General features: G+C 47.7%; 1 protein-coding gene across 1 annotated transcript in view; it reads left to right on the top strand.

The window, feature by feature from the left end:
• The first annotated feature begins 3,295 nt into the window (after positions 1–3,295).
• LOC146059885 (organic solute transporter subunit alpha-like) overlaps positions 3,296–14,783 on the top strand; it is a 29,399-nt gene continuing 17,911 nt past the window's right edge. The window contains exon 1 of the mRNA XM_083172518.1: positions 3,296–3,846. Coding sequence (XP_083028644.1) covers positions 3,531–3,846 — 316 coding nt within the window. The 5' untranslated portion in view covers positions 3,296–3,530. The remainder of the gene's footprint in view (positions 3,847–14,783) is intronic.

The following is a 14,783-nucleotide window of genomic DNA, read 5'->3' on the forward strand; positions in this document are numbered from 1 at the left end:
CCTGTACCATGCGGCTGACAAATGACAATAGCTTTACAGGGGAATATCCTTGTATTGTCAGATGCCGGCTTCCCGATAACATTCTAAGTAATCCCTTGGTGCTGACTGGTGTTTGGACAAGCAATGTGCACATTTTCTCAATAGTTTCTTTACTATATTACTTGTTATGAAAGTTTCCAAATTTATCCCAGCTTCCGATGTTGAAATTCAATTTCAGCTGCTTTGAGTACACCCATCTGTACCTAAAATGGGGGTGATTCAGTATATGATTAATTCCCAGAAAGCAGGACATATAGGTCTTGACTAAAATGCTGACTTGTATTATGGGTGACACCATACAGCGGCTATTCACGGGTGGCAGGGAGGAGGGACACCCCAGAATTTCGGGGGTGTGGCATAGCGACAATGGGTCATGGCCTATACTTGTGACTAGAGATGTGGGTCGGCCACTTTTTCGGGTTTTGGTTTTGGATCTGGATCTCCCTTCGTGTTTTGGATCTGGATTGGTTTTGGCAAAACCACCCTTGTGGGTTTTGGATCTGGATTTTTATGAAAAAATGCTAAAAATGGCTAAAATAACAGAATTTGGGCCTGTTTTTGCCCCTAAAGTATTATTGACCTCAATAACATTAGTTTCCACTAATTTCTAGTCAATTTTGATCACTTCACAGCTTACAAAATTGTTTTCATTTACTGTAGTTGGGCCAAAAGGGTATACCGAGGTAGCTGGATTACTAAGCGTCAGCAGTGGGCATCACATACATGTGGACCTTACACTTCCAACCTGGCACATCTTGGAAGCAGGGGCAGACAGGGTGGCAGTTTAAAAACTATCCCAAAAAAGAGAAATGCTCCAAAGAGCAAAAAATACAAAGAGGTATCGGCCTTGTCATGACTGGTGGTAGCAGCTTCAGCACTTCTATCAGGTTGCTGATCTCCCACTATTTCCTCCTCCATCATCCTCCAAAAATGTGTTTTTATTTTATTTATTACTTTTATTTATTTTTCTTACTTTACACTGGACACAGCCTGTCACACTGGACACAGCCCCTTGGACACTGGACACTGCCCCTGGACACAGCCCCTGGACACTGGACACAGCCCGTCACCCTGGACACAGCCCCTGGACAATGGACACAGCCTCTGGACACAGCTCCTGTACACTGGACACAGCCGTCACACTGGACACAGCCCCTGGACAATGGACACAGCCTCTGGACACAGCTCCTGTACACTGGACACAGCCGTCACACTGGACACAGCCTCTGAACACCGCCCCTGGACACAGCTCCTGTACACTGGACACAGCCGTCACACTGGACACTGCCCCTGGACACTGCCCCTGGACACTGGACACAGCCCGTCACCCTGGACTCAGCCCCTTGACAATGGACACAGCCCGTCACCCTGGACACAGCCTCTGGACACTGGACACAGCCTTTGGACATCCCCCTGGACACAGCTCCTGTACACTGGACACAGCCGTCACACTGGACACTGCCCCTGGACACTGGACACAGCCCATCACCCTGGACACAGCCCCTGGACAATGGACACAGCCCATTACCCTGGACACAGCCCCTGGACAATGGACACAGCCTCTGGACACCACCCCAGGACACAGCTCCTGTACACTGGACACAGCCGTCATACTGGACACTGCCCCTGGACACAGCCCCTGGACATTGGACACAGCTCCTGTACACAGCTCCTGTACACTGGACACAACCCCTGTACACTGGACACAACCAGGGGCGGATTTAGGGATGAGGCCGCCCCTAGGCACAACAATAATGTTTACTTAGAAGGACAGTTTATAGGGGCAGTATCTGCATGTCCTATCCATTTACACTCTATTTAAGATGGAATATAGTACAGTACAGTGGATATTTTGCAGTTATTGGTACATTTTGGGCTGACAGTACTATCACAGGCATCCAAGTGCCGCCCCCAAACATGTGCCGCCCCTAGGCCGGTGCCTCACGTGCCTAATGGGAAATTCGGCTCTGCACACAACCCCTGTACACTGGACACAGCCCCTGTACACTGGACACAACCCCTGTACACTGGACACAGCCCCTGAACACTGGACACAGGCCCTGTACACAGGCCCTGTACACAGCCCCTGTACACTGGACACTGCCCCTGGACACAGCTCCTGTACACAGATCCTGTACACTGGACACAACCCCTGTACACTGGACACAGCCCCTGTACACTGGACACAGCCCCTGTACACTGGACACAGACCCTGTACACTGGACACAACCCCTGTACACTGGACACAAACCCTGTACACTGGACACAGACCCTGTCACACTGTACACAGGCCCTGTCACACTGGACACAAGCCCTGTCACACTGAACACAGCCCCTGTACAGCCCCTTGTACACTGGCCACTGCAGCCCCTGTACACTGGACTTGTGTACAGCAGCCCCTGCAGACCCTAATCGAGTGAGCAGCAGCAAAATAATATATTATTATTATAGCACAGCAGACAGCACAGAGCACAACCACCCTCTTCCCTCTCCTATGCTGGAGTAAAGATGGCGGGCGCACGTGCGTCTTATATAGAATCCAGATCCCGCGAGAATCCGACAGCGCGATGATGACATTTTGCCTCGTTTTCGGTCCGGAATTTAGGCGGGAACTCCTGAGCCGGCTCGGATCCTGACTCGGATTGCAATATTCGGATCTGACGGATCCCGGAGATCCGGACCTGCTCATCTCTACTTGCGACGCCCCCATTTTCGATGCTGTGGGGGCATGGCCAACCCCTCCTAATGCAGAAATAGATACTGTGCGCATGCGCACAGCGGCTATTCACGGGTGGCAGCGTGGCAGGGACCAAAAAGCGGGGGGTGATGCGGCGTGTGCCACCAGGTTTCTCCAACGGTACAGGAGGGGGATATGTGATGCGGCCTTCATGTCGCTCCACGGAAGAGGGGGGGGGGTTGAGTTTTACTGGGTGACGTGTCGCTACACAGGGGGTGCGGGAGGGGGTTTGGCCGGGTGATGCACCGAGTCGCTCCACAGGGAAGGGGGGGAGTGTTACTCACCTCCATCCTGCTCCCTCCTGCCGCCCTCCAGTGGCCGGCGCCCCAGGCAGATGCCTAAAGCTGCCTAGTGGAGGCACCGGCCCTGTTGCCATCACCTGTGGGGAGCTAGGTAATTGATAAGAAAGGTGTTTCACCACAGGTGATGGCAAACATACATTACCAGGGAAGGCCAGGAACAGAGCATTTTCTTCCTGAAGGAGAGGCTCAGGTAGGCAACCCTGAGTATACTGTATTATAAAAGAAATCCCTTTGAACATTCACTAAGCTTATACAGAACAGCAACTCCCAGGCAAATGTAGGTAAAATATCTCCTCATATCAGTGATAGTGATGTGAGTCAGCTACAGTCCAGCTTGGCTCATATTAAGGAGCACTGGATAACTGATTTACAGCCTGTTTTATAGCCTTTGGTTGATGTTTAGCAGAACTTTCTTGGCTTTAATACTTATGCAGCAAATATAAGAAGCTTATATGAGCCGAAGCTACGTCCAGCAGAACGTTCAGTTTCTCTTCAGTTTCTCAGCCTCTCAAAAGTTCTCCTTAAAGATCTCTGACTCCCTCTGGGGACATAGAGACTGGAACTGCAGCGCTGCAGCTGAGAAGCCAGGAGCCTTGTACTGTCAGAGAGAGAGAACGGGAAGGTGGGGAGCAGGAGGGAAAGGGGAGATTACTCCAGGAGAGGAAAGTATGGAGGTGACACAAGCAACTACTGCTAATGCAACTAATTCTCCAATTAATCCAATATGCACTACCAGACAAGCTCCATACTCCTATCAAATACTTGAAAGTAAGTGCAACTGTTTCTAGGTTTTTCTAGTTTCATTAACCTATAGTCTTTTCACCACCATACAATTATTATCCATTAACTGTTTCATTCTGAATATTATTGGGTTAATATCTTAGCTCTGAGTACACCCGTTGGATGGAAATATTTAGTCAAAAGCAGATAATTAGGGTAATGTATGTTGTATGTTGCATTAGTTTTATGCACTTGTTTTTAATGCAAGAGGATCACATTCTCTGTATTGTCTAATCACACATTGGGGTGTATTTACTTACTATGATGGGAGTTCTATTTAAGATGAGATGTTGCCCGTAGCAACCAATCAGTATCTACTTAATTATTTAGCACATCTAGAAGATAATAAATAGACTGACTGGTTGCCCATAGCAACATCCCGTGCAAAATAGGACTCCCATTTTAGTAAATTTCCCCTATTGAGACCTATTTAGCATTATTTGCAAAATGTACTGTAAGGTGCCAATCATTTTCTCACCAAGAATAAAATATTGAACATCGCAATATATCAATCAGCCTGAGCTAGGACAGTGTTCCTGATATTCAGATGAATCGTCCCCTTTGCATGAAATCTATTATCCAGGACTGACGGGGAGTTCAAGGGAAATCTTTAGGCAGTCTAAACTGAGTTTTATTTCCATCAGACTCCGCAAAAAGGGGGGCAGGCGCTAACATTATTTGACGCCAGGAGGCATCGGTCCTGCCTGCGTTCCCAGGGGAACACGCATCTTTTTCATAGGGACGCCCAATTATGGGTTTTTCCCCACCCATGCGAACGCCTGTGATAGTCGCCGAAGGCATTTGTACAGTATTCCTGCACATGCGCATAATCGTCCATACGCATGTACAAAGCCGTACCATCAGTCCCCCGCGCGAATATGCTGGGGACCGAATGATGTTGAATCACCCCCTACACAAAATCTTTTGTCCACGACTGACGGTGAGTTCAAGGGAAATCTTATGGACACATCTTATCTTTTTCACATCTTTCTAGTGTGTGGGCACCTAAAGGTACATACACACGTGCAGATCTATCTGGTGGGAACAAAAACCTGGAAATGTATGGGAGCATATGACAATCAAAAATTTCCACCCAAATGCAGGAAAACAGAAAAAAAAATATGCTTTGATACATTTGTTATATCAGAATGATTTAAACAATTTGTCTGACAGATCACGGTCTGTTTCAAGTGTTTGGGAACAATTTTTTGATTGCCATTTCCAGGTTTTTGTTCCCACCAGATAGATCAGACAGAAAATCTGTACGTGTGTACGCGCCTTAAGGCTTGGAGGGAGAATAAATTGTAGTTATATGCAACACATATGAAACTTTGCATGGTTCTAATTTTGACATGCTAGAGATTATTAAAAGCCTGCAATCCGTTTTTTTTTTTACAATGGACTGATTGATTCCACATGAAGTCAATCAGTCCATTTTAGAAAAATAAAACAATAAACATAATTACTTGAAAAAAGTGCAGTTCTTGTCCTTTTAAATCAAATCAAAGAGACAGCGGCTGGTGCTTGGTGCATTTTTGGTCATGGAGACTGATTTAGATGTGGTTGCAAATATTACACAGCGGTGATCATTTTCAGTGACAGAACCAGGGCTGGATTAAGCCTTTCTGGGGCCCGGGTCACTTTAGACAGGGTGGCCCCCTTGCACTTGTCATTATTGGCCGCAAACTGCATGTGAGAATATTGCACTTTCAAAACACAGTAAAGGCAGTATAAACTTGGTCAATGGGTAATTGCAGGGGGGTGGGGGGGATTAATATTTTATATATATATATATATATGTATGTATACACACACATACATACCACATGAAAAGCCTGTGTTTGTCCCTCTGTACCTTACTCTGTAGGACTGTGTAGGAGACCTCACCGTTTCAGCACTGCCTCTGATTAAAAACCCTCCCACGATGAGGCTGCTGCTGCTGTCCTCCATGGGCCTGAGAAGCATATAATGAGCTCCACCAATCAGAGCTCAGCACAAACCTCTCAGTCTCTGCCCACTTGTGCAAAGTGTCATGGGATGTCAACTCCCAGTAATGTACTGCACACTTGTGCAGACAGTGTGCCTTGACTCCCGATGCTCAGCACCATTAATCATTGTCACATTGGCAGATAGGTGAAGCTACAGCTCTACCCTACTTCCATGCACACAACATTTAGCTAAATAAAATATATATTTTTTTAAATACATACCGACCACAGGGGGCCCCTAGCTAGAGGTGCCCTTAATCTGGCCCTGGAGCGAACTGCGAGGCATAAGTGTGGTGGCTGACCACAATTGAAAAGATGCCCACTGAAAACATTGCAACATGCTCAGCAACTGCGTACTCATCCACAAACAGGAGACGAGGAACATCAAAAACCTAAATGCCTCTGTGCAGGGAATTCAATTGTTTATAATGCTCCGACTTTCTGTCTAAAGCCATGGGAGATCACAAAGCGATATTGAATTGTTGGTTTTTGCAGTGCATATCGAGGTCATTTCATTATGGTCTGGTTAAGCTGCAGCTAAACCCAATCAAGCAAACAAGCACAACGTGAAAAGTCTAGTGCACTCAATTGGGTCACTTGTTGCTCACTTCAGCTCACCACCCATCACACTTCAATGCGGCAACAATTCAACAGCTGTCAGGCTTCATCTGCTGGCTGCTGCTGATAAAATAATTGAATTGCCACTTGTGAATGATTGCTCAATGTGAACAGCCTTGCCAGGGTACCTTGGTGCATTCACAATGCATGCGCAGCCTACCAAGTATCACTAAGTTACGTCACCATCAAAGTTGTGCCTAGGGTGACCAACTCATCCCTTTAATCCTGGACACATATTAATTACACAGATTCTGTGGCTGGCTTTCACCTGGTTTTAAACTGCCACAGAACCTGTGTAATTAATATGTGTCCCGGATTAAAGGGATGAGTTGGTCACCCTAGTTGTGCCCATATATGAATGAGGCCCATTTTTACTAGAATGACCAGAACAGCAGTTAGTGATCATGATATTTAAGATCAGTTGCTATTGATTGGAGCAGAGGTAAAATTATGGAGATCACAGGCCTGATAATCACCATCAAGATTGATGTCATGAAATGTAGAGCACCTAACTAAAAGCTAGGGCTGCAATTTGTCAGTTAAAAAAGACTCTTTATAATATTTGTTTACATAATGCTAAAAATAATGGGAAACTATTTAGATTGTTACTTATAATGCACATTTTGGCCAGTATTCAATGGCCGGGGGTTGTGGGCGGCAGCGAATCCTGTGTAGGATTCGCTGCCCTTTCGCCTTGGATTCTCCCTGCTGGGAGATTCGCCGGCAGCCGCCCGTCCCCTGTATTCAACGCGTCAGGGGCTCTCAGCCCCTGACGGCGATAATTACCCCCTGCGGGCAGTCGGCTCTCTCCCTGGCTTTCTCCCCTGCTGCTGCGGCCAGGGGATTGAGCGGGGGAGCGCGCTGATGCTGCCAGGAGCCCCGCTCAGCCTGAAGACAGGGACGGGTCCAGCAGCAGCAGACCTCCGGCTCCAGCAGTCCCAGCACTGACATCTGCTGTCACCGCGCTGTGGCTGTCGGAGCCAAAGGTCTGCTGCTGCTGGAGCCGTCCCCGTCCTCAGCCTGGCAGCGCTCCCTGCGACATCAGAGCGCTCCCCCGCCAGGACACCAGTCGTCACATCCCCCTGCCAGGACTACTGGCATCTACTCAGCCTGCAGGGACACGCAGCTCTCTATCGCCCGCTCCCCCTTCATTGCCCCAGCAGCCGTCACCTTATGAAAAGAAGGAAAGAGGTATAATTACAGCACGGGGTGCGCCCAGGCAGCAGCAGCGGCAGCAGCACTCCTACCACCTGAGCACCGCCCTGTCCCTGCCCGGAGGAGGAGGAGGAGGGGGACAGCTCTCTAACTACCCTAGTGTGTGTGCCAGCGGGACGGGGCACACTAGCACCAGCTCTGGGTGCAGGGTCGTGGAGGAGGAGGAGGGGGTATGTGCGACGTCTAACTGCCTGGCATTCCTACAGGGGAGATGGCGGAGGAACGCCCCAGGTCACACACGGTCACCACCGCCAGCTCCTACCACAGTCACCCTATTCTAGAATGTAATAATCATTGTTGGATGAATGAACATAGTAACATAGGAATTGGGGTCTCCACGCAGTGTGTCTGAGGAATTGCAGCCTCCCTGACGCAGCCCCTCACCCCCCCCCCCCCCCCCCCGCCGTATGGTACGTAAAAAAAATAAATAAATTAAAAATATATTTATGTGATACTTGTCCAGTAAAAGAAATAGCAAGACTCTTCAAATAATTAAATGACTGATTTTTTTACACCAAAAAAAATTAAAAAAGCCTTTATTTTAAAAGATCACATTACAGTTCACCTAAAAAAGATGACGAATGCTAAACGGAGAATCATGGCAGAAATCAATGGAGAAAGCAGTTCTCCATTTGAGCATTGAATACACTGTCGGCGAATTCCACTAAAAACCCCATTGAAAATCACAGGCGAATTGTGGAGAATCATTTTCGGCGAATCGGCAGACATTCGCTGTTCATTTGTGGCGAATTGCCTCCATTGAATATGGCGAATTGTTTTTTCTAACAGAAAATTCGCCGTTAACCCAGCGAATTGCCAGATTCACTGAAAAAAAACGGCGAATCTGAGGCATTGAATACTGGCCTTTGGCTTAAGCTAACAAAAGAATTCCAGGTCATTGGGCCTAATTCAGACCTGATTTGTACGCAAATGGGTAAAACGATGCTGCACCGCAGGTGGGGCAGATGTAATATGTGCGATTTGGTTGAGTTATTTCATATTTGTGCAGGATAAATACTGGCTGCTTTATTTTTACACTGCAATTTAGATTTCACTTTGAACACACCACCCAAATCTGTGCCAGATGTTTAAAGAAATACCTCCCAAGTTTTTAGGAGGCCAAAGTGGAATGCCTGTGTGCGTCGGAGGTGCATGATTGAATTTTTGGGGTCATGGCCTTGTGACTAGGGGATATGGCCTATGCCCGCTGCCTCCCTGAATAGGCGCTGTGCACACAACGTCTATTCCCCTCTGTTCTGCTGAGCAGAGTAGTGGCAGGCAGAGGGGACCTTCAAGCTACAGGGCACTGCCAGCCCAGGGTAGGACCGTCCCAAAAAACTGGGAGGCTCTTGTGAAAATCAGGACAGGTGGGAGGTATGATCAAGCCTTGAAAAGTGATAGAATGGAGAGTGTTAATCCACCAGCCAATCAGCTCCTAACTGTACTTTTTCAAACCCTGCCTGCAACATGGCAGTTACGAGCTGATTGGCTGGTGGTTTATCACTTTTCATTCTATCACTTTTCAAAGCTTGATACTTCTGTCCGTAAATCTCTGCACATTTTATATCAGCCCCACCTGCAGTGCACATGGTGTTGTCCATTTTCTAACAAAGTGTGCCCTGCGATCAGGTGAGAATTAGGCCCATTATCCAAATCGAAAACACTCCAAAAATGGACATTCAGGGAAACTAGGATATAAAACAGTTAACTCTACTGTTCATCAACATTGGCAGGAAGTATTCTGAAATTCCTTTAAGATTAAAGTGAATCTATACCAACACTTTGTCAGGAAGTTCCTTAAAATGCTATTTTATCAAAAGTTTACTTACTGTATGTTGTTTTGACATTTCCAACAAACTGGTGTGAACTGGAAGCTAGGATTAGATGTCCTGAGACTTCCCCATAACCTACCAGTAGATTATATATACTGTGTGTATATATATATATATATATATATATATATATATAACCTATATATATATATATATATATATATATATATAACCCCATAACCTACCAGTAGATTATATATACTGTGTATATATATATATATATATATATACACTCAAAAAAATAAAGGGAACACTAACATAACACATCATAAATTTGAATGAATGAAATATTATTAAATACTTGGTTCTTTACATAGTTGAATGTGCTGACAACAAAATCACACACAAAAAATATCAATGGAAATCAAATTTATTAACCCATGGAGGTCTGGATTTGGAAACACCCTCAAAATTAAAGTGGAAAAACACACTACAGGCTGATTCAACAAGTCAAATGAGGCTCAGTAGTGTGTGTGGCCTCCACGTGCCTGTATGACCTCCCTACAACACCTGGGCATGCTCCTGATGAGGTGGCGGATGGTCTCCTAAGGGATCTACTCACAGACCTGGACTGGAACATCCGCCAACTCCTGGACAGTCTGTGGTGCAACGTGGCATTGGTGGATGGAGCGAGACATGATGCCCCAGATGTGCTCAGTTGGATTCAGGTCTGGGGAAAGGGCGGACCAGTCCATAGCAGCAATGCCTTCGTCTTGCAGGAACTGCTGAAACACACTCCAGCCACATGAGGTCTAGCATTGTCTTGCATTAGGAAGAACCCAGGGCCAACCGCACCAGCATATGGTCTCACAAGGGATCTGAGGATCTCATCTCGGTACCTAAGGCAGTCAGGCTACCTCTGGCGAACACATGGAGGCCTGTGCGGCCCCCCAAAGAAATGCCAGCCCACACCATTGCTGACCCACAGCAAAATTGGTCATGCGGGAGGATGTTGCAGGCAGCAGAACGTTCTTCTTGGCGTCTCCAGACTCTGTCACATCTGTCACGTGCTCAGTAGGAACCTGCTTTCATCTGTGAAGAGCACAGGGAGCCAGTAGCGAAATTGCCAATCTTGGTGTTCTCTGGCAAATGCCAAATGTCCTGCACGGTGTTGGGCTGTAAGCACAACGCCCACCTGTGGATGTTGGGCCCTCATACCACCCTCATGGAGTCTGTTTCTGACAGTTTGAGTAGACACATGCAAATTTGTGGCCTGCTGGAGGTCATTTTGCAGGGCTTTGGCATTGCTCCTCTTTGTATCTTGTCTGGAAAAGTTGGTGAACTTTTCTTCACTGGTGCTGGCTGCCTCTGGGCATCAGCGCAGACAAATTACACAATCTTGTTTCCAGTGCTCCTCTTGTTCTTTCTTGCACAAAGGCGGAGGTAGCGGTCCTTCTGCTGGGTTGTTGGCCTCCTCCAAGTCTTCTGATGTACTGGCCTGTCTCCTGGTAGTGCCTCCATGCTCTGGACACTACGCTGACAGACACAGCAAACCTTCTTGCCATCCTGGATGAGTTGCACTACCTGAGCCACTTGTGTGGGTTGTAGACTCCATCTCATGCTACCACTAGAGTGAAAGCACCGCCAGCTTTCAAAAGTGACCAAATCTTCAGCCAGAAAGCATAGAAGCTGAGAAGTGGTCTGTGGTCACCACCTGGAGAACAACTCCTTTATTGGGGGTGTCCTGCTAATTGCCTATAATTTCCACCTGTTGTCTATTCCATTTGCTTCCTAAGTGGACAGTTTGATTTCACAGAAGTGTGATTGACTTGGAGTTACATTGTGTTGTTTAAGTGTTCCCTTTATGTTTTTGAGCAGTGTAATATAATATATTGTGACAGGGTCAGCATTCACCCACATGTAATGTGGAGGATCCAGACTGAGTTTTGTTAGCAGTAGCAGAAGCCCGGGTTTAATCAGCAGCACCTAGGATGTCCTGATTTAAGGCTTCCCAGGCATTGTTTGCTGGTACTCGATGGTGGACTATCTGCCCGAGTGATAGGCCGGGGGTGTGGATTAGATATGGGACCATTGGAGCCTGTTAGGAGTCTGCTATGCCTTTATGCTACTGCCTGTGATACAAACTGCATATGAATGTCACCTGCTATGCTATACCTCCTGATGAGAATAAACTACCAAGCCATCATCTGAGACCCAGTGTTTGTAGTAGTAGTATGTTTATTTATAAGGCGCCGCAAAGTGTCCGCAGCGCCGTACATACAAACAAAAAACAAATGACAAGGTAACGTACAGGGTGTGTTGAAAAATACAGTATAAATAGGGGTATAGCTGGTAGAAATGAAATCAGCATCAGTTCAGAAGTAGGTGTCAAAATTGTCGAGGAGCTCGAAGATGAAGTAGAGGAAGGGAAGAACAGGACAGGAGCACAGGTGAGGTAAAGAGGTAGGGTGAGTACGTGAGGAAGGAGGACCCTACTCATAAGAGTTAACATACTAAAAATAGGTGGGTGGACGAACGAAAAACAACAGGATAAGTAGGAACGGAGGGGAACGGAGGCAGGATAGGAGGATCAAAAGAGGTTAGGAGGAGGGATAGGCTAGTCGAAAAAAGTGGGTTTTGAGGGAGCGCTTGAAGGAGGTAAGGGAATCAGAAAGCCTGATGGGTGGCGGGAGGTTGTTCCAGTGCAGGGGGGCAGCGCGAGAGAAGTCTTGGACACGGGAGTGGGAGGAGGTGATTAGGTGAGAGGTCAGTCGGCGGTCAGCGATGGAGCGAAGAGGACGGGAGGGAGTGTGGATAGAGATCAATGAAGAGAGGTAAGGAGCGGTGGAGGAGGAGAGAGCCTTGTAGGTGGTGGTGAGAAGTTTAAAGAGAACTCGGAAAGGAATGGGGAGCCAGTGAAGAGATAGACAGAGGGGGGAGGCGGAGGTAGAGCGGCGGGAGAGGAAGATGAGCCTAGCAGCAGCGTTAAGAATGGTTTGGAGAGGTGCGAGGCGGGTGAGAGGTAGCCCAGAGAGAAGGATGTTGCAGTAGTCATGATGCTGCCCCGTGATATAATTCCTGTCACCCAGCCAGGAATGATTGCCATTAGTTCATTGATTTAGTTAAACCATGGTACTGTAGCAGCCCTAGGGGGAGATTCTCTAAACTAAAAATGCAATAAAAACCCCGTTATCTGTTTTTTACCGCATTTTGGGATGCTCTAAGCATCCCCCACGAGTTACCGTGACGGGGGGCATCGCCAGAAAAATCTGGCGCTGCCCCATAGAAGCCTATGGGCTTCTACCGCCACCCACCGCTGCCCCGCACCGACCCACTGCCGCCCCGCACCAACCCCCCCACCACCACCACCACCACCTGTGTCCGGGCAACAAAGAGCTGTGCTGCCCGGACCTGTGACCTCCTCCTCCCAGCACTTTACATCCTCTTCTGGGTGCAGGGAGGAGGAGAGCCAGCCCCCCCTGCAGCAGCAGCATCATCATGATCAAGGCCATGTAAGAGAGGGAGGGGGAAACCACCGAGACCCGCCGCTCATCGCCGTGTCAACGCAAAAGACAGCTCTTAACGCAAGAGCTGTCTTTTATGATAATTATCGCATATGTTAGATCATATGCGATAATTATTTTTGCGGTAGCCGGTGATGGGCGGCGGTAAGGGCGCTCGGATGTTAGAGCATCCCCCCCTGACCAGTCAGTCGAGAGTGGAGGTCACACTGCAGTCAGTCAGGGGGCCCCTTGTCTCAAGCTCAAGCAGGTGCCGTTGCCTTGCATCCAGACTCCAGTCCACTCTGTGCTCTAAATTGGCACCCGCCCAGCCGTTAAGCTCTTCCCGCGCAGTTAGGGAACTTGGAAGGCAGCGGGCGGAGGATTGGGCCATGACGTCAGGCGGTTGGTCAGATGTCTGCAAATGCCTCTCTCAGCTCCGCAAGCCTTTTCCACCATGCCAATCCACTCCGCTTCCGCCCTCCCCACCCGGCGCTGCTCAGGGCAGAGGGCCCTCCCCCCCCCCCCCCATTTTTTGTAGTAGGTGAGGCTCCTGCACAGTGAAAAGTGGGTGCGGCCCAACATTATACCACACACATTAATGCCCATTGCACATTTTAGCGAACTTTGTAACACCAATTACACATAAAGCCACAGGACATAATGCCAATTACACATAAGGCCACACATGATACTCATTGCATACTATATAACAAACTGCCCATTACACAATAAGCTGCACACCATGATGCCCATTACACCGCAACCGCACACCATGATGCCCATTACTACACACACCGTGATGCCAATTACACAATACGCCGCACACCTTGATGCCCATAATACCCCACACCGTGATGCCAATTACACAATACTCCCCCACACCGTAATGCCATTATGCCGCACACTGTGATGCCAATTACACAATACGCCGCACACCGTGATGGCCATTACACATTACACCCCGCACCATGATGTCCATTACACATATGTCCTCATACTAGTGCCAGACACAGATATGTCTCCACAGTTCTAGACACATATATGCCCCCACAGTGCCATATTTACCCCCCACATTGCAGACAAAGACAGTCACAGAGTCACTATTTCGCACAATCAAAGAGTTCACATGGTTTTTACATAAAAAACTAAAATCCACCTTGATGATGACAGACAGCCAGCAGCAGTCAGCCTCCTCCTCCAGGCTACAGCCAGCGCTTGGGACGTGATGATGACGCTGCTGCAGCCAGGGAGGAGGCTGTGTAGCACTGTAGCAGAGACAGGGGAGGAGTCAGTGTCCTCCTGAGTGCTGCCAGGATGGCTCACTGCGCCCCGCCTGTGCCCGGCGCATGTGCTGCACTGGCTCCGCCCGCCTTACGCCTCTGGTTTTACACAACAACTGCTCCAAAAGCCTTTTAATACATTCAGGTGAAACTAAACTAATGTGAAGAGAGCGTAGAAACACCTTTTTTTCACATTATGTAGTGTCTTCTATTCATGGTTATGTGGAGCAGGGTTATGACATTATAGACTGGCACCAAACTCCTAGTCCAATAAAAACAAGGAGTTGCTGCAGCCTGCAGTTTTACTAAACGTTTTACTAGATGCTGCCAACTTCTGCCCCAGCATGTCATTGACCAGCATTGGTCATTTGATCCAGTTCAGACCAGTCATTGAAAATCTAATTTATCACAGTGCTTCTGTTCTCCACCAGGCTCTTCTCCTGGCAAGAGAAACAGTTCATTTGCGTAAAAATATGAATTTTAAAAATATTTATCACACCCACATTAAACATGCAGGTTGTAAAAAATATATCCCTTAGCCTTAGAAAA

Source organism: Crinia signifera, chromosome 2 (genome assembly GCF_055691185.1).
Source record: "Crinia signifera chromosome 2, ASM5569118v1, whole genome shotgun sequence".
NCBI lineage: Eukaryota > Metazoa > Chordata > Amphibia > Anura > Myobatrachidae > Crinia > Crinia signifera.